This window comes from Mustelus asterias, chromosome 10 (genome assembly GCF_964213995.1).
Source record: "Mustelus asterias chromosome 10, sMusAst1.hap1.1, whole genome shotgun sequence".
NCBI classification, from domain to species: domain Eukaryota; kingdom Metazoa; phylum Chordata; class Chondrichthyes; order Carcharhiniformes; family Triakidae; genus Mustelus; species Mustelus asterias.
In genome coordinates, this window is record NC_135810.1 from 66,935,619 (window position 1) to 66,955,206 (window position 19,588).

Consider the following 19,588-nt stretch of genomic DNA (forward strand, 5'->3'; position numbering starts at 1 on the left):
CCCCCACCAACTCCCCGCTTCCCTTAGCAACTTAAAAACTACCTCTAGCATTACAAATGGTGCTTGCAGCTCGCTGGTCATGTCCTACTGAACCTGGTGAACCAACTTGCGGACATCCTGTTATTAGCATGTGCTGCAGCACAAATACACCTCAATTTGTGCTCAATTCAATGTTTAGGCTGATATATATATTCTAAGATGTCAATTAACATTTTTATTTCTCATGCAACATTTAATCAGCTCTGCAGATTGGAAATTTACCCAAAGGATTCCTGATGCCTATTCTTTATGCAGCCTGGATCCATATACAATAAAACACTTGCTTATTTGAAAATAATTGAAATTAATTCTTGAAATATTCGAATGATTAATTTTTCTGAGGAACAGTGATTGGGACTGATTTTGTACAGTCGATGATGAACAGCTTCACTTCTGATCATGATTGAGTAAAGGTCAGATTTGGACTTCAGATGCTGCTGCCCTGAGGAACTCCTGCAGCAATGTCCTGGGCCTGAAATGATTGGCTTCCAACAACCACAACTCTCTTTCTTTGTGCCAAGTATGATTCTAGCAATTGGAGTGTATTTTTCCACTGGTCTCAATACACTTGAATCAATAAGTATAACTTTCAGAAGCTCAATACAATCTAAGACACATTAGTTTAGTTGATTAGTACACCTGCTATTGGACTTGAAAGCAAACTTGCACATGCTTTATAGAAGAAATAAATTGATGGGAAAAGATCTGTTTGTGTTCTATGCTTTGAAATGTTCCACTTAAAGAATGCTAGATGCAGTTAAATAAAAACCTACTTCATATTTTCTTACCTCTTTCTTTAGCCATGCATTTTCCTTTACTTGTTGGCGGCTGTATTTACCCATATAACTTATGGCTTTCTGGACAGAAGAATAAATATATTTTAAAGAGTCACATTGATGGATTGTTATATTTTGCCAATATACTGCAATATAGAATGAACTATTTTCAAAGCAGCAGAGCAAGTAATGAACAACAGGCTGTAATTAAATTGTTATTATTATGGATACCATAACCTAAAAATTAGCCTGAGATTGTTTTCAGAATCAAATTCAGTATTGCACTGCTAGTTTGAGCCTGAACTAAGTGCCCTGACAGTTGGTCTGAGTTGTCGCTGCTAATTACATAGACAGCCATCCCAAATGAAGATTTCATTATCAGACTGTCAACTTCACCAGTGACAGCTCTCAGCTAAGTCCCAGGTGGGAGTTAGGGGGCTTCAGGGGCTTCAGGGGCTTGGGAGCAAGGGATGCGGGTGGGGAGGAGGGGGTCGATGATATGGGACATGAAGTGCTTCCAACACATGTGAGACAGGAAAGCAGTGTATGTTCTGCGTGGTTCAACATTTTTATTTAAATAGTAGACTTGCAGTTGGAGGTTGTGCGAGCTGCTGAGGTCTCCTGATTCCTGCCCTGGTGTTCACTGTCTAATTTTTTGATGAGGCCCTTCAATAGACAGTAAACCCATAGTTTACTAATTTAAAGGAATTAAGGCGCTCACCTAGGATATTTGGGTGAAAAATCCCGACGAATTTAGCAAGATTACAAATACCTAAATTGGGTGCTGGCAATCCCACTGCCAAAATGGGATGTTTTGTGCCTGTTTTTTTGCCAGAATAATATGTGCAACTCATACCAATTTCTATTCCTATAACACTTGGTCCTCATGATCTATAAATGTGTAAAATTTACGATCACTGCATGGTAATAGGAAATCCTTGTCAGAAAGGACGTTACAAACAGCATAGCGTATAGACAATTCTTTTCAAGTTTTGTAAGCCATAAGAAGTAGGAGCAGAAGTTGGCCATTTAGCCTTTTGAGTCTGCTCCATCATTCAATGAGACATGACTGATCTGATGTGATAATCTTCAACTCCACTTTCCCACCTTATTTCCATAGCCCTTGATTCCCTTACTGATTTAAAATCTGTCTATCTCAGCCGCGAACATACTTAATGACACAGCCTTTCCAGCCCTCTGCAGTAAAAAATTCCACGGATTCACTGAGAGAAGAAATTTCTCCTCCGCTGTCTCAAATGGGTGAACCCTTACTCTAAGATTATGCTTTCTGGTCCTAGACACTCCCACAAGGAGAAACAACCTCTCAGCATCTACCCTGTTAAGCCCCCTGAGAATCCTCTATGTTTCAATAAGGTCACCTTTCACTCTTCTAAACTCCAATGACTACAGGCCCAACCTACTCAATCTCTCCTCATAAGAAAATCTCCCCATAGCCGGGATCAATTCAGTGAACCTTCGCTGCAATCCTTCCACTGCCAGGATATATTTCCTTAGAGAAGGGACCAAAACTATTCCAGGTCTGATCTAACTCGTGCCTTTAGCAAGACTTCCCTATTTTTAGGGATCGCTAAATAAAGGCCAACATTCTATTTGCCTTTCCTATTACCTGTTGAACTTGCATGCTAGTTTTTTGTGATTTATGCATGAGGACCCACAAATCCCTCTCTGCTGCAGCTTTCTGCAGCCTTTCTCCATTTGAATAATATTCAGCCCCTTTATTCTTCCTACCAAAGTGCATAACTTCACATTTCCTACATGGTATTCCATATGCCAAGTTTTTTGCCCACTCACTTAACTTTCCATATCTCTCTGCAGACCGTGTGAGTCATCCTCACTACTTGCCTTCCCACCTATATTTGTCATCCACAAACTTAGCAATAGTAAAACATTCACTTCCCTTGTCCAAATCAGTAATATATATTGTAAATAATTGTAGCCAAGTTGTAACATTTTTGGATTAGGTTTATATAGCAAATAGGATGACTGTACCTTAGTGAGTTTATAAAATGCAACAATTATTAATTGAAATTAGTTTTAATTAATTACATCTATTTTAACTTGAATACAATAATCAATTTTCATATTTGGAATATTGCTAAATGAATGCCATAAAACAGAAGTAATTAATAACATTATTGACCATGAATTATCAAATGATCGGAGGTGACTATTACAAATATATAAATTGTGATTAAAAATTGAATACAAGACACTTCTGAGCAATAACACCAGAACTCCTTGGATTGCCAGTGACAATGCTGCAACATAGGATCTAATTTCCTAGAATATTTTGGCCGTACATCAGTGAGGCCACAATTGGGTTAATCAATGATCATTGTCAACAACGTCAACACAGCGCCAAGGTACTGTATGTCTGGTTGTTGTCGGACATATTTAATATTGAGGGGAATGATGACCCTTACTATTAAATTTTAGGAATCAAACTTGTGCAGCAGAAGAGTTGCAATGTTTCGTTGCACAATAAGAACAAAATGATAAACCGAACATTTTAGTTACCTGTGCAGCAACTGCCTTTTTATTATCCATTTGCTCCCTTGTTAATCTGTCAATATCCTCCTTTGCTCTCGCTGAGGCTCTGTGAAAATGATCTTTAAAAACAAAGGTAAATTTAAACATGAAGAAATCACAGCTGCCCAATAACTTTGGATAGCACTTGGTGTAGTGTTAACCCACATATCAGTAGATCCCTTATTTAATTCCTTGCATGTATTGTGTTTGTAAAACTCATCTGGAACGATAGGATTAGTGCTGCAATTAACTTTCCTGCCACCGAGCTTCACCGTTGAAAGCTAACCAAAGTTCCTATTAATTATCCAGTGATCCCTTGCTGTATATTTGTTAGAATAGGACAGGAATAGGCTCAGCATGATGGTTCTAATGATAGAAAATTTTATTAACATGCTTTTGCCATGCCTATATATGAAATTGGATTGTATTATATGGTGTAATTCCTACTCATGAAGTTATACATTACCAAAAGTCAGATATTTCAGGATAATTAAAGGAAAAAAAACACAAGATAGAAACGTATTCTAATATTCCCTGGAAAAAATCAATCCACAATTTTCTATTAAATGGAATGATATAACTTAAACCCATATATTTTTATTCACTGCAGCTTGATCACAGGACCTAATGTACCCTGTATGCTAAAAAAAGTTACCTTAATTATTTGGAAATGCCAGTAAGCTGTTAACTCATTATAAATTCACTTGTTCCAAGTAAATTCTTCCAGCTAAAGGATTCAGTTTGATAATACTGCCTCTTTTGAGTCAGAATGTTGTAGGTGCAAGCCCTACTCTACTGAGGGAGTGCAACATTGTCAGAAGTATTTAAACTAAGGCCACATTTACTCGTACAAAGAACAGTACAGCACAGGAAACAGGCCCTTCGGCCCTCCAAGCCTGTGCCGCTCCTTGGTCCAACTAGACCAATCGTTTGTATCCCTCCATTCCCAGGCTGCTCATGTGACTATCCAGGTAAGTCTTAAACGATGTCAGCGTGCCTGCCTCCACCGCCCTACTTGGCAGCGCATTCCAGGCCCCCACCACCCTCTGTGTAAAAAACATCCCTCTGATATCTGAGTTATACTTCGCCCCTCTCACCTTGAGCCCGTGACCCCTCGTGATCGTCACCTCCGACCTGGGAAAAAGCTTCCCACTGTTCACCCTATCTATCCCCTTCATAATCTTGTACATCTCTATTAGATCTCCCCTCATTCTCCGTCTTTCCAGGGAGAACAACCCCAGTTTACCCAATCTCTCCTCATAGCTAAGACCCTCCATACCAGGCAACATCCTGGTAAACCTTCTCTGCACTCTCTCCAACGCCTCCACGTCCTTCTGGTAGTGCGGCGACCAGAACTGGACGCAGTACTCCAAATGTGGCCTAACCAGCGTTCTATACAGCTGCATCATCAGACTCCAGCTTTTATACTCTATACCCTGTCCTATAAAGGCAAGCATACCATATGCCTTCTTCACCACCTTCTCCACCTGTGTTGCCACCTTCAAGGATTTGTGGACTTGCACACCTAGGTCCCTCTGTGTTTCTATACTCCTGATGACTCTGCCATTTATTGTATAACTCCTCCCTACATTATTTCTTCCAAAATGCATCACTTCGCATTTATCCGGATTAAACTCCATCTGCCACCTCTCTGCCCAATTTTCCAGCCTATCTATATCCTGCTGTATTGACCGACAATGCTCTTCGCTATCCGCAAGTCCAGCCATCTTCGTGTCATCCGCAAACTTGCTGATTACACCAGTTACACCTTCTTCCAAATCATTTATATATATCACAAATAGCAGAGGTCCCAGTACAGAGCCCTGCGGAACACCACTGGTCACAGACCTCCAGCCGGAAAAAGACCCTTCGACCACTACCCTCTGTCTCCTATGGCCAAGCCAGTTCTCCACCCATCTAGCCACTTCTCCTTGTATCCCATGAGCCTTAACCTTCTTAACCAACCTGCCATGTGGGACTTTGTCAAATGCCTTACTGAAATCCATATAGACGACATCCACAGCCCTTCCTTCATCAACCGTTTTTGTCACTTCCTCAAAAAACTCCACCAAATTTGTAAGGCACGACCTCCCTCTTACAAAACCATGCTGTCTGTCACTAATGAGATTGTTCCGTTCTAAATGCACATACATCCTGTCTCTAAGAATCCTCTCCAACAACTTACCTACCACGGACGTCAAGCTCACCGGCCTATAATTTCCTGGGTTATCCCTGCTACCCTTCTTAAACAACGGGACCACATTCGCTATCCTCCAATCCTCAGGGACCTCACCCGTGTCCAAAGAAGCGACAAAGATTTCCGTCAGAGGCCCAGCAATTTCATCTCTCGTCTCCCTGAGCAGTCGAGGATAGATGCCATCAGGCCCTGGGGCTTTGTCAGTTTTAATGTTCCCTAAAAAACCTAACACTTCCTCTCTTGTAATGGAGATTTTCTCTAACGGGTCAACACCTCCCTCCGAGACACTCCCGGTTAACACGCCCCTCTCCTTCGTGAATACCGATGCAAAGTATTCATTTAGGATCTCCCCTATTCCCTTGGGTTCTAAGCATAATTCCCCTCCTTTGTCCCTGAGAGGTCCGATTTTCTCCCTGACTCTTTTGTTCCTAACGTATGAATAGAATGCCTTAGGATTCTCCTTAATCCTGCCTGCCAAGAACATCTCGTGACCTCTTTTTGCCCTTCTAACTCCCCGTTTGAGTTCTTTCCTACTCTCTCTGTATTCCTCCAGAGCTCCATCTGTTTTCTGTTGCCTGGACTTAACGTACGCCTACCTTTTCATTTTAATCAGATCCTCAATTTCCCTGGTTATCCACGGCTCTCGAATCCTACCTTTCCTATCTTTCCTTTTTACAGGCAGATGCCTATCCTGCAGCCTTATCAATAGTTCCTTAAAAGACTCCACATGCCAGACGCGGACTTACCCTCGAACATCCTCTCCCAATCAACATCCACCAATTCCTGCCTAATCCGGCTATAGTTAGCCTTCCCCCAATTTAGCACCCTGCCCGTAGGACAGCACTCATCCTTGTCCATTACTATCCTAAAGTTAACAGAGTTGTGGTCACTATTTGCCACATGTTCCCCTACCGAAACTTTGACGACCTGACCGGGCTCATTTCCCAGAACTAGGTCCAGTATAGCCCCCTCTCTAGTCGGGCTATCTACATACTGTTCCAAAGAACCTTCCAGTACGCATTTTACAAATTCCTCCCCGTCCGGACCCCCAGCTCTAAGCACTTTCCAGTCTGTGCCAGGGAAATTAAAGTCCCCCACTACAACAACCCTATTTTTTCTGCACCTATCCAGAATCTCCTGACATATCCTTTCCTCCACTTCCCGTGGGCTGTTGGGTGGTCTGTAGTACACCCCCAGCATAGTGACTGCACCCTTCCTGTTTCTGAGTTCCACCCACAGCGACTCAGTACATGACCCCTCTAAGTTGTCTACCCTCTGCACCGCGGTAATATGCTCCTTAACTAATATCGCTACTCCCCGACCTTTTTTAGCCCCTCCTCTGTCTCGCCTAAAACACTTATACCCCGGAATATTCAGCTGCCAGTCCTGTCCTTTTAACCAAGTTTCCGTCACCGCAACCACATCCAAATTCCACATAAGCATTAAGGCCCTAAGTTCGTCTGTTTTACCCGTTACGCTCCTCGCATTGAAGCAGATGCACTCCAGACCCACTCAGGTCATCCTCCTCCAGAGTGCTCCTCTTCTTAGCTAGCCTTGCCCTGGCCCCCAGCTCAACCCCAGCCTCAGTATTTACTGACCTACTGTTTTGTTCCCCAGGTCTTGTTAGTACAGGTAGATGTAAAAGATCCCATGTGTTTCGTATGTGAGATTTCATAACATAGGCATGTATTAAACTATTGCTTCAACTTATGATAAAATAGAGTAATGAAGGAAAGGAAGCATGCGATCTGCAATGAGTTCTGCCCAACAATAAGCCAGTGTAGCTTGGTTACTGTTTCAATGTTGTTGCCAAACTTTAGTGAGGTTTGACTCATCTTATTGAACCTTGATGAAGCTTTGTTTCCCTACAACAAACTTGAGATAGTTGGTATGGCTTAACTTCAAGCGATGTATTAGGAAATATTTACAAAGATTTCAGGGTGAGCACATGGTATTCAGGACACAGACTATTCCACACTTAGCTCTCTTGGAGCCTCTTGGACATTTGACTACTGGTGTCACAATTACATCATTAGTACCATCATGGTCTCAATAATATATCCATTAACACATTACTCTGCAGTTGCCTTGGGGACTGGGAATCCCAGTCAAGTGATACTGAAATCCATGTACCAAGTTTAACATCTACACACAAAGGAAGATGCAGGTGTTCTTGCAGATTTGCTATTTCAGAGGCTTTGGACAGAGAGAGAAGGAGAGATTCCCAGAGAAAGAAAGAGAGACAGGGAAGCAGCAGCTGTTGTGAGCAGCAAGGGAAAGGCCACTTTCTGTTAGCTACAAGGCAGAATGTAGATGGAAGCTTGTTGTCTGGCCAAAGAGAAGGAACTGGCAGAGATTTAAGAACACAAGAAGATTCTCCCTGGTGAGGCTGGGAGAAAGAATCACCAGAGTGGGCCGTACGGCTAGAAATTGGTTCTGGAATTCTCAGAAGATTGAGAGAAAGAATCTTCAATGATCGCTAAACAATTACAACTCAGAAACGTGGAGAAGCTGTTGGAAGCTGGGAGTGAATTTGGACTATTTCCTGTAAAGATCACAATTCTGCAGAGAGCATGCTCTAACATACATATGTGACATGGGGTTATCAGTCATGTTAAGACATTAATAAGGGTTATCTTTTCTGTAGTTTAGAGTATTAATTCTCTTCTAAATAATATTTAGTTGATTTTGGTTTTAATTCATTTGTAACAGTAAAAGTCTTAAAACTCAAAAACTTGTATGATTCCTTTAAGCTGGTCACTGGGAATCATAAAACATGGCACTACACAACAGTGAGAGTTCTACTGCTGTCCCGAATGTCTGTTCTCACTTAACACCAATATATAATCTGGTTATAACTTCATTTGCTGTATGTGTTGTCTTTCTATATGTAAATTTGCTGCTGTTCTTGTCTATATAACAACAATGAGTGCACTTTCAAAGCAATCCCAAAACTGGAGCCAGGAAGGGCTGAATGGCTGGAGGTCAGATAGAGAGACATTTGAGGTCAAGAACAATGTCCTGGGGAAAGCAAGATTGGGGTCAGAGGCTGCAAAAGACGAGTGTCAGTATGCAAGAAAATCAATGGTTGAGAATTTCAGGGAAGGGACAGACTGAGATGCTGCTTTACATGAAATTGGCTTCCTTTTTAGCAGGTGATCTTTAGCGTTGGTTTCCCTGAATGCAGACATTGCAGGTGGGAAAATCAATACTGCAGCAGCGACCTGATGCAGGTGTTAGACCCCTTATTTGCATATGCAAATAATTCATATCTGATTTTATCATAAAGTATGCCAACATATTTTGGACACTTAAAAATTAGGTCAGGTGCTACAGAGCTTCCAATGTGACAAAGCATTAAACATACCTTCAATGTCACTAAAATTTTTCACCAGGTCTACGAGTTCATTTTCTCGAAGGTTGATAATTCCAGCATGTTCAATGCTTCCAACATTCTTGTACTCCAGCCAGTAGGCCTTCACTTCTTCCTCCTTCTGAATTTTCTGCTCTAGATCTTTTATTATGGATTGTACATCTGGCTCAAACAAGAAAATATACTCAGTGTTGGTCAGAATTCTCAGCTTGTTTGGTCTCTAGCTCTTCTGGTTTGCTAGATAATCACAAACAACAAAATAAAAAGAGCAGTCTGGCAGCACAGCAGATTGGTATACAATAGCAACTTGCTTTGAAGTAGGTAGTTCATTTCCACCTCTAAAAATGGGAGGAGCTCATGGATTTATTAACCTCTAAATTAGAAATAATTCATTTAGCTGCCTCTTCCCTGCTCTCTACCAAGCCAAAGTTCTCCCAGCTTGTACCCACCACAGCCTTTAAACATGGCCTGTTTGTAGTTTCTCAAGTTTTTCTTATCCATGAGCCCTAACTTCTGCTCCCTTAACCATCTTCCCATTAATTGTTTTACATAGGATATACGACACAGAAGAAAGCCATTCTGGCCATTGAGTCCATCCTGCTGTTATATTCTACCTGAGCCTCCTTATATTTTTCTTCATCCGCTTCTATCATCGTGACCCTTCATTGCCTTTTCCCTCGAATGCTCGGCTAGCTGCCACTTAAATACATCTAGACTATTTGTTTCACCCACTCCCTGTGGTAATGAGTCCCACATTCTCACCACTCTTTGGGTGAAGAAGTTTCATCTGAATTCCTGCAAGTTACAAAGAAACACAATCTAATGTTGATGACCTTTGGGTTCACATTTTCCCACAATAAAAAAAACATTCTCTCTCTTTCCACTCCGGCAAAATTATAAATTTAAAGATCTCTTGAATCAACCCCCTCAGCCTTTTTTTTAAAGAGAAAAGAGATTGTCAATCCTTTCCAGGTGTGTACACCCATATATTTCTGGTATCATCCTGGTAAATCGTCTCTGCATGCTTTACATTGCCACAATCTCCTTTTTATAACTGCACGCAGTACTCTTTTCCTTATTTCTCTAATGCTTTTCTGACTGGCCTCTTATTCTTAAACTTCGATACATCCTAACCCACATCAAAATCCATTTGTATCAGAGATGACCTCAACTGCCACTGTACTGACTTACGATTCCCCCAATTTCTCTGATCTAAATTCCAATTAAGTCCGTGGTCTTGTTTCTTGAGCACAACAACTTCCATTCATACATACCCTGCTCCTCCAACACTGGCCTTTGGTGCATTCTCCCTTTCTTAGCTACTGCATTGACATCCTTTGGTCACTTAGATCCCATTCTCTGATGTTCCTGAATCCTTTAGCCTCTCAATTATCCTGTCCTCCTTTGACCCTCTTTAAAACCCTCTGTTTTGATTAGGTTTTTGGTAAGCCTCGTATGTACTCACTCATTTCTCTGATTGGGTTCCTTGCAAAAATAAGTTTTTTTTTAATATATTAGATGCATAATTTAAGAGAACATCACAATAATTCTTTACAAGAGGAGAGGTGGAGATAGCACAAGAAATAAAAATAATTTTGCCTTGCTATCTTCCTTTGCCACTGAAAACCTAAAACAAAATAATCTCATTAACTGTATCATCTTTCTTTTGTTAGTCATGATTGACAGACATTTCTTTTTGGGTTTTTGTGCCTCAAAAGAATGCTGTAAACTATGTAATATTTTAAAGACTGTCCATTGCCTGTGTACCATCATAATGAATTTTCCCAATCTACCTCAGCCAATTTGCCCCATATACCTTTTTAATTTCCTTTGTTCAAGTTTAACACCCTGGCTGCAGATTGAACTCTCTCACCTTCAAACATAATTTAAAGTTCTATCATATAATGATAACTTATCCCTAAAGATTTTTTACAACGATTATTAATTAGCCTTTTTTCATTGCACAATACTAGTGCATGGTAGCACAGTGGTTAGCCCTGCAGCTTCACAGCTCCAGGGATCTGGGTTCGATTCCCGGCTTGGGTCACTGTCTGTGTGGAGTTTGCACATTCTCCTCGTGTCTGCGTGGGTTTCCTCCGGGTGCTCCAGTTTCTTCCCACAGTCCAAAGATGTGCGGGTTAGGTTGATTGGCCATGCTAAAATTGCCCCTTAGTGTCCTGAGATGCGTAGGTTAGAGGTATTAGTGGGCAAATATGTAGGGATATGGGGGTAGGACCTGGGTGGGATTGTGGTCGGTGCAGACTCGATGGGCCGAATGGCATCCTTTTGCACTGTAGGGTTTCTATGATATAAAATAACTTGTTCTCTAGTCAGTTCCTCAACATCCTGCTCTATAAATCCATCCTCAAACTCATTTTCCACAGTATCTGTGCTCATTAGGCTTACCCAATCTATATGCAGATTGCGCAGATTCAAGTTACGCATGATCACTGTATTACCCATGCTACATGCTTTTCTAATCTTCTGAATAAAACCATGTCCCATATTACCACTCTACTTGGTGGTCTATAAACAACTCTTACCAATGTTTGCTGCCCCTTGCTGTTTCATAGCTTCACGCAAACAGTTCCCACATTTTGTTCTTCCAATTTGAGATCCGTCCTTACTAATTTATGATCTCATCCCTTATTATCAGTGTAACACCACCTCCTTTTCCTTTTTGCCTGTCTTTACTAAATGTTAAATATCCCCAAATATTCAGTTTCCAATCTTGGTCACCCGTAATGGCAATTAGATCATACCCATTTACCCCTATGTGTGCCTTGTCACAAAAGCTGCATGAATTCAGCAAGGGTGCCCTTCACTTTATGGCATTATTCCACATTCTAAGCCTGATTGATAGCTCACCTTTGTATTACCTGTTTTCTAATTTCACTTGCTATCTTTCTGCTTCCTATAATCAGTTTTTCTTCCTGCCAATTTGAGCTATTCCTCAGGATCCCATCCCCCTAGCAGGCTAGTTTAAACCATCCCCAATAGCACTAGCAAATCTCCCTGCGAAGATAGTAGTCCTGGTAAGTTGTTACCCGTCCATCTTATACAATTCTTATCTCCCACTAAACCGGTCTTAATGCCTCAGAAATCTGATGCCCCCCTCTCCTACACCAATTCTCCAGCCACATGTTAAATCGCTCAATCCTGCTGTTCCTATACTCATTAGCACATGACCCTGAGAGTAATCCTGAGATTACTGTTTAAGGTCCTGCTTTTTAATTCCCTTCCTAACTTCCTAAAATATGCTTTTAGGACCTTATCCCTCTTCCTTCCTATGTTGCTGCGACTAATGTGGACCACAACCTCTGTGTGTTCACTCTCGATGTGGCTTGTGCTACCAAATAAACCTGTTGGACTTTAACCTGGTGTTGTGAGACTTCTTACTGTGTCCACCCTCCCCCAGGAGGATGTCATGCAGCCATTCCATTACATCCTTGACCCTGGTACCAGGCAGGAAATCCACCGTCTTGAAATCACACTTAGTGCTGCTGAAAAGCCTGTCTGATTCACTGAGTATTAAATCCCCATCACTACAGCTTTTCCACTCTTCTTCCTCCCGTCATAGGCAACTGAGCTACCCATGGTGCCAGCAACTTTACTCTGGCAGCACTCCTCTGAGGAACCAGTAACCAAAATGGAAAACCAATTAACAAGCAAGATAGACAGCATGGCTTTGTGAGTGGAAAATCATGTCTCACAAATTTAACTGAGTTTTTTGAAGGGGTAACCAAGAAGGTAGATGAGGGCAGTGCAGTTGATGTTGTCTACGTGGACTTTAGCAAGGCCTTTGACAAGGTACCGCACGGTAGGTTGTTGCATAAAGTTAAATCTCACGGGATCCAGGGTGAGATATCTAAATAGATACAAAATTGGCTTCTTGACAGAAGCCAGAGAGTGGTTGTAGAGAGTTGTTTTTCAAACTGGAAGCCTGTGACCAGCAGTGTGCCTCAGGGATCAGTGCTGGGCCCACTGTTATTTGTCATTTATATTAATGATTTGGATGAGAATATAGGAGGCATGGTTAGTAAGTTTGCAGATGACACCAAGACTGGTGGCATAGTGGACAGTGAAGAAAGTTATCTCCAATTGCAACGGGATCTTGATCAATTGGGCCAGTGGGCTGATGAATGGCAGATGGAGTTTAATTTAGACAAATGCAAGGTGATGCATTTTGGTAGCTTGAACCAAGGCAGGACTTACTCAGTTAATAGAACAAAGAACAAAGAACAGTACAGCACAGGAAACAGGCCCTTCGGCCCTCCAAGCCTGTGCCGCTCCTTGGTCCAACTAGACCAATCGTTTGTATCCCTCCATTCCCAGGCTGCTCATGTAACTATCCAGGTAAGTCTTAAACGATGTCAGTGTGCCTGCCTCCACCACCCTTGGCAGTGCATTCCAGGCCCCCACCACCCTCTGTGTAAAAAACATCCCTCTGATATCTGAGTTATACTTCGCCCCTCTCACCTTGAGCCCGTGACCCCTCGTGAACGTCACTTCTGATCTGGGAAAAAGCTTCCCACCGTTCACCCTATCTATACCCTTCATAATCTTGTACACCTCTATTAGATCTCCCCTCATTCTCCGTCTTTCCAGGGAGAACAACCCCAGTTTACCCAATCTCTCCTCATAGCTAAGACCCTTCATACCAGGCAACATCCTGGTAAACCTTCTCTGCACTCTCTCTAACGCCTCCACATCCTTCTGGTAGTGCGGCGACCAGAACTGGATGCAGTACTCCAAATGTGGCCTAACCAGCATTCTATACAGCTGCATCATCAGACTCCAGCTTTTATACTCTATACCCCGTCCTATAAAGGCAAGCATACCATATGCCTTCTTCACCACCTTCTCCACCTGTGTTGCCACCTTCAAGGATTTGTGGACTTGCACATCTAGGTCCCTCTGTGTTTCTATACTCCTGATGACTCTGCCATTTATTGTATAACTCCTCCCTACATTATTTCTTCCAAAATGCATCACTTCGCATTTATCCGGATTAAACTCCATCTGCCAACTCTCTGCCCAATTTTCCAGCCTATCTATATCCTGCTGTATTGCCAGACAATGCTCTTCGCTATCCGCAAGTCCAGCCATCTTCGTGTCATCCGCAAACTTGCTGATTACACCAGTTACACCTTCTTCCAAATCATTTATATATATCACAAATAGCAGAGGTCCCAGTACAGAGCCCTGCGGAACACCACTGGTCACAGACCTCCAGCCGGAAAAAGACCCTTCGACCACTACCCTCTGTCTCCTATGGCCAAGCCAGTTCTCCACCCATCTAGCCACTTCTCCTTGCATCCCATGAGCCTTAGCCTTCTTAACCAACCTGCCATGTGGGACTTTGTCAAATGCCTTACTGAAATCCATATAGACGACATCCACGGCCCTTCCTTCATCAACCGTTTTTGTCACTTCCTCAAAAAACTCCACCAAATTTGTAAGGCACGACCTCCCTCTTACAAAACCATGCTGTCTGTCACTAATGAGGTTGTTCCGTTCTAAATGCACATACATCCTGTCTCTAAGAATCCTCTCCAACAACTTCCCTACCACGGACGTCAAGCTCACCGGCCTATAATTTCCTGGGTTATCCCTGCTACCCTTCTTAAACAACGGGACCACATTCACTATCCTCCAATCCTCAGGGACCTCACCCATGTCCAAAGAAGCGACAAAGATTTCCGTCAGAGGCCCAGCAATTTCATCTCTCGTCTCCCTGAGCAGTCGAGGATAGATGCCATCAGGCCCTGGGGCTTTGTCAGTTTTAATGTTCCCTAAAAACCCTAACACTTCCTCTCTTGTAATGGAGATTTTCTCTAACGGGTCAACGCCTCCCTCCGAGACACTCCCGGTTAACACGCCCCTCTCCTTCATGAATACCGATGCAAAGTATTCATTTAGGCTCTCCCCTATTCCCTTGGGTTCTAAGCAAAATTCCCCTCCTTTGTCCCTGAGAGGTCCGATTTTCTCCCTGACAACTCTTTTGTTCCTAATGTATGAATAGAATGCCTTAGGATTCTCCTTAATCCTGCCTGCCAAGAACATCTCGTGACCTCTTTTTGCCCTTCTAACTCCCCGTTTGAGTCCTTTCCTACTCTCTCTGTATTCCTCCAGAGCTCCATCTGTTTTCTGTTGCCTGGACTTAACGTACGCCTCCCTTTTCATTTTAATCAGATCCTCAATTTCCCTGGTTATCCATGGCTCTCGAATCCTACCTTTCCTTTTTACAGGCAGATGCCTATCCTGCAGCCTTATCAATAGTTCCTTAAAAGACTCCCACATGCCAGACGCGGACTTACCCTTGAACATCCTCTCCCAATCAACATCCACCAATTCCTGCCTAATCCGGCTATAGTTAGCCTTCCCCTGGTAGGACGTTGCAGAGAGTTACAGAAGAAAGAGATCTAGGGGTACATGTTCATAGCTCATTGAAAGTGGAGTCACAGGTGAACAGAGTGGTGAAGAAGGCATTCGGCATGCTTGGTTTCATCGGTCAGAACATTGAATATAGGAGTTGGGACGTCTTGTTGAAGTTGTACAGAACATTGGTACGGCCACACTTGGAATACTGTGTGCAATTCTGGTCACCCTATTATAGAAAGGATATTAAACTAGAAAGACTGCAGAAAAGATTGGCTAGGATGCTCCCGGGACTTGATGGATTGAGTTATAAGGAGAGGCTGAATAGACTGGGACGTTTTTCTCTGGAGTATAGGAGGCTGAGGGATGACCTTGTAGAGGTCTATAAAATAATGAGGGGCATAGACAAGGTAGATAGTCAATATCTTTTCCCAAAGGTAGGGGAGTCTAAAACTAGAGGGCATAGGTTTAGGGTGAGAGGGGAGAGACACAAAAGTGTCCAGAGAGGCAATTTTTTCACACAGAGGGTGGTGAGTGTCTGGAACAAGCTGCCAGAGGTAGTAGTAGAGGCGGGTACAATTTTATCTTTTAAAAAGCATTTAGATAGTTACATGGGTACGATAGGTATGGAAGGATATGGGCCAAATGCGGGCAATTGGGATTAGCTTAGGGGTCTTAAAAAAAAGGGTGGCGTGGACAAGTTGGGCCGAAAGGCCTGTTTCCATGCTGTAAACCTCTATGACTCTATGACTCAGGGGACTCCTGCAATACCTGCTTAGTTCTCTGAGACTGCCTGGAAATCACCTATTCCCTCTCTGCCCGCATGCTCCTAATCCGCGGTGTGCCACCCCCCTAAACATGCTATCAACATAATTCTCAGCCTCACAGATTTACAACAGCGAATCCAGCCACTGGTTGTGTTCCAAAACCCAAAGCTCAAGCTTTTGCAGCTGGTGAGAATTTCATAAATCTGTCAAAATAAACAAACATCACTTGACTGGACATTTGAAAAACATTAGCATCTGGACATGCTCATAAATCTGCCAAAAACATCAAAGTCACATTTTCCAGCACAGCTGAGTGTGCAGACTCAGCACTCCAACCCATGCTTCACTCTGCAGGTGCGAATTAAAAAGATTTCTAAATCATGTCTGAGTCCATGAAACTTCTACAAGTTCTAAAATGTGTATATCTAACATGGCACTGTCAGCTTCTAACTAGGAGAGTGTTAGGTTCATGACATGCCGCCCCCTTTTCTTTACCAGTAAAAATGGCCAGCACCAAACGCAGATGCAGGATTTCTAAAATCATCGTTCAGTGACCTTTGTTTTCAGAATATGTAGTCCCGAAAATTCAGCCCCAGGTGTCACTTGTCAGATTGCAAAGTTGAAAATGAATGCAAGAACTAGGAATGGACAGGGGAATGCCACAAAGTGTTGAGGTCTGCAAATTAGTAACTTCTTCTTTGATTATTAAAATACAAGTTGACCAGAATATGCAATATGTGAGCATCAAAAGTCTTGAAAAAAGAAATTCAGTTAATATAATTACTAATACCTTTCGTAATCTGTTTTTGCTGTTTACTTATTTCCAACGTTTCTTTCATGGCCTGTTCTACTTGCTCATTGTTAATTATCTCCTTGCGTTCCAGTTCTTTCTCCAGTTCCTTGGCCTTTCGGACTAGTATTCTGATATGTTCCTTCTGCTCCTTCTTCAATTGTTCATTCTTATAAAAATGCAGAGAAGTACAATATTATTAAAGCAGTATTGGTACAGTCTGCAAGAAAGTGTATTTGTTTGTAACCCAAACATTCCAAAGATGTGCAGGTTAGGTTGATTGGCCATGCTTAAATTGCCCCTTACTGTCCTGAGATGTGTAGGTTAGAGGGATTAGTGGGTAAAATATGTAGGGATATGGGGGTAGGGCCTGGGTGGGATTGTGGTCGGTGCAGACCGATGGGCCGAATGGCCTCTTTCTGTACTGTAGGGTTTCTATGATTTCTATGATAAGGTAACGTAGTTTGCATCAAACATATGTGATGCCATCATTGTACGTCAACAAAAATATTTTCAGTTTATTTTTAAACTGTATCTACTTCCACCTTCTATGTCATGGAAGTAGTTAGTGCTGATATTGTCACTGAATGTTAGCTGCGGTTTGGTTGATTTACGAGTCAAAAGGTTGTGAGTTCTAGCCCCAGTCCACTTTTAATCAGTAAGGAAACCAAGGGTTATGGGATAAGGTGGGAAGGTAGAGTTGAGGATTATCGGTGAGATTCTATGGCCTCCCCTCAGGCTGCATGCCATTTGCTGGTGGTGGGATCTTCTGGTCCCTCCGCTGTCAATGGGAATTACCATTGAAGCCACCCCTTGCTGCTGGGAAACCCGTAGGACCAGAGAATCCTGCTGGCATGAACGGCCAGAGAACTCTGGCCCATATCTGATCAGTCATGATGTTATTAAATGGCAGAGCAGACTCGATGGGCCGAAGGACCTACTTCTGTTCCTATGTCTTAAGTAAGCACAAAAATCAAAACTGACACTTCGGGCTTAAATGATTCACCTCCAGCAACCACAATTATCTTCCTTTATGCTAGGCATGACTTTAGGCAGTGGTGGGTTTTCCACTGGCTTCAATTTTCCTCGGGCTCCTTGGTGCCATACTCGGTCAAATGCTGCCTTGATATCAAGGGCAGTCACTTTCACTGTTCAGTGAAAGGAGTAAATCCACGCTCTCAGAAAGAATAAAATGGAGTTCAAGAAGAATGTTTATCAAGGTGAAATGGTAGTGTGCCAATCTGCTTCCATAGAATCCCTACAGTGCAGGAGGCACCCATTCGGCCCATTGAGTCCGCAACAATCCTTTGAAAGAGCATCTTATCCAGGTCCACCCTCTCCACTCTACCCCCATAGCCCTGCACATTTACCATGGAAAATCCCTCTAACCCACACTTCTTTGGATACTAAGGGGAAATTTAACATGGCCAATCCATCTAACCTGCACACCAATGGACTGTGGGAGGAAACCAGAGCACTCAAAGGAAACCCATGCAGACACGGGAAGAAGATGCAAACTCAGTGCAAACTCCACAAAGCCAGTCACCCAAGGCTGGAATCGAACCTGGGCCCTGGTGCTAACCACTGTGCCACCATGCAACAAAATTAGTTAGGATGCAAGTTTGTGTTCACTGAGCATATGGCAAGTTTATATCTGTGCCACAAAGATACAATCTGATGTTTAAAAAGGTGCAGAAAGATCTGACAGGCTATTTTTACTTAACCAGTTTAAGGGCAGTAATTGTGCATGTTGCAGTGAAACCATCTGTAGGGAAGGAAACAGAAGTGCTTCTAAAAATACCATTAATGATTGATTTAAAACTCATAAAGTGCATCACAATTATTATTTGATAATTTAAGTCTCAATGCAGAAAAGGTAACAGTGTCCACAATATAGATGTCAAGTACATGCAAGATTTATTAAGCTAGGATGTAGTGAGTAGAATAAGTGAATTATGTCGGCACGGTAGCACAGTGGTTAGCACTGCTGCTTCACAGCTCCAGGGACCTGGGTTCGATTCCCGGCTTGGGTCACTGTCTATGTGGAGTTTGCACATTCTCCTCGTGTCTGCGTGGGTTTCCTCTGGGTGCTCCGGTTTCCTCCCACAGTCCAAAGATGTGCGGGTTAGGTTGACTGGCTATGCTAAAAATTGCCCCTTAGTGTCCTGAGATGCGGAGGTTAGAGGGATTAGTGGCTAAAATATATAGGGATGGGGTAGGGCCTGGGTGGGATTGTGGTCGGTGCAGACTCGATGGGCCGAATGGCCTCTTTCTGTACTGTAGGGTTTCTATGATTTCTATGTCCCCTCAGCTATTGAATTAACTGACCTGAACTGAAATGCAGAGAAGGATGTTAAAATTGATCTCAGTATGCTAAGTTTTACTGGCCAAAATATATAAGTTACTGATTCTGATTATTACTCAGAAGTTCCCATGTGTTTGCATCGAGTGAAGATAGGATTGGGCTCAACTGTCATGATCCACAAAGTTGAATGGCCTGCTCACAATATACTGTCAATTTAGGTGTAAATAATTGGCCAGTCCAAGTGTGATACTAGACAGCAACTGGCACTCATGGAACTTCAGCCTAATAAGATATTCATAGCTTCAGGTGCTAAAGGATAGGATGAACATTGGCAAGGGACAAACGGAGATTACTTGAAAAAAAAACCTCATGGGGTGAGGGAGGAAGATTTTCCAGGTCCGTTCGCCCCA

General features: G+C 42.6%; 1 protein-coding gene across 1 annotated transcript in view; it reads right to left on the minus strand.

The window, feature by feature from the left end:
- Nucleotides 1-19,588, minus strand: part of ccdc83 (coiled-coil domain containing 83) — a 58,032-nt gene that overhangs the window by 21,036 nt on the left and 17,408 nt on the right. Inside the window, exons 4-7 of the mRNA XM_078222797.1 lie at nucleotides 16,874-17,042; nucleotides 8,930-9,097; nucleotides 3,354-3,445; nucleotides 828-896 (exon numbers count right to left, since the gene is read on the minus strand). Of these exons, the coding sequence (XP_078078923.1) occupies nucleotides 828-896; nucleotides 3,354-3,445; nucleotides 8,930-9,097; nucleotides 16,874-17,042 (498 nt within the window). The remainder of the gene's footprint in view (nucleotides 1-827; nucleotides 897-3,353; nucleotides 3,446-8,929; nucleotides 9,098-16,873; nucleotides 17,043-19,588) is intronic.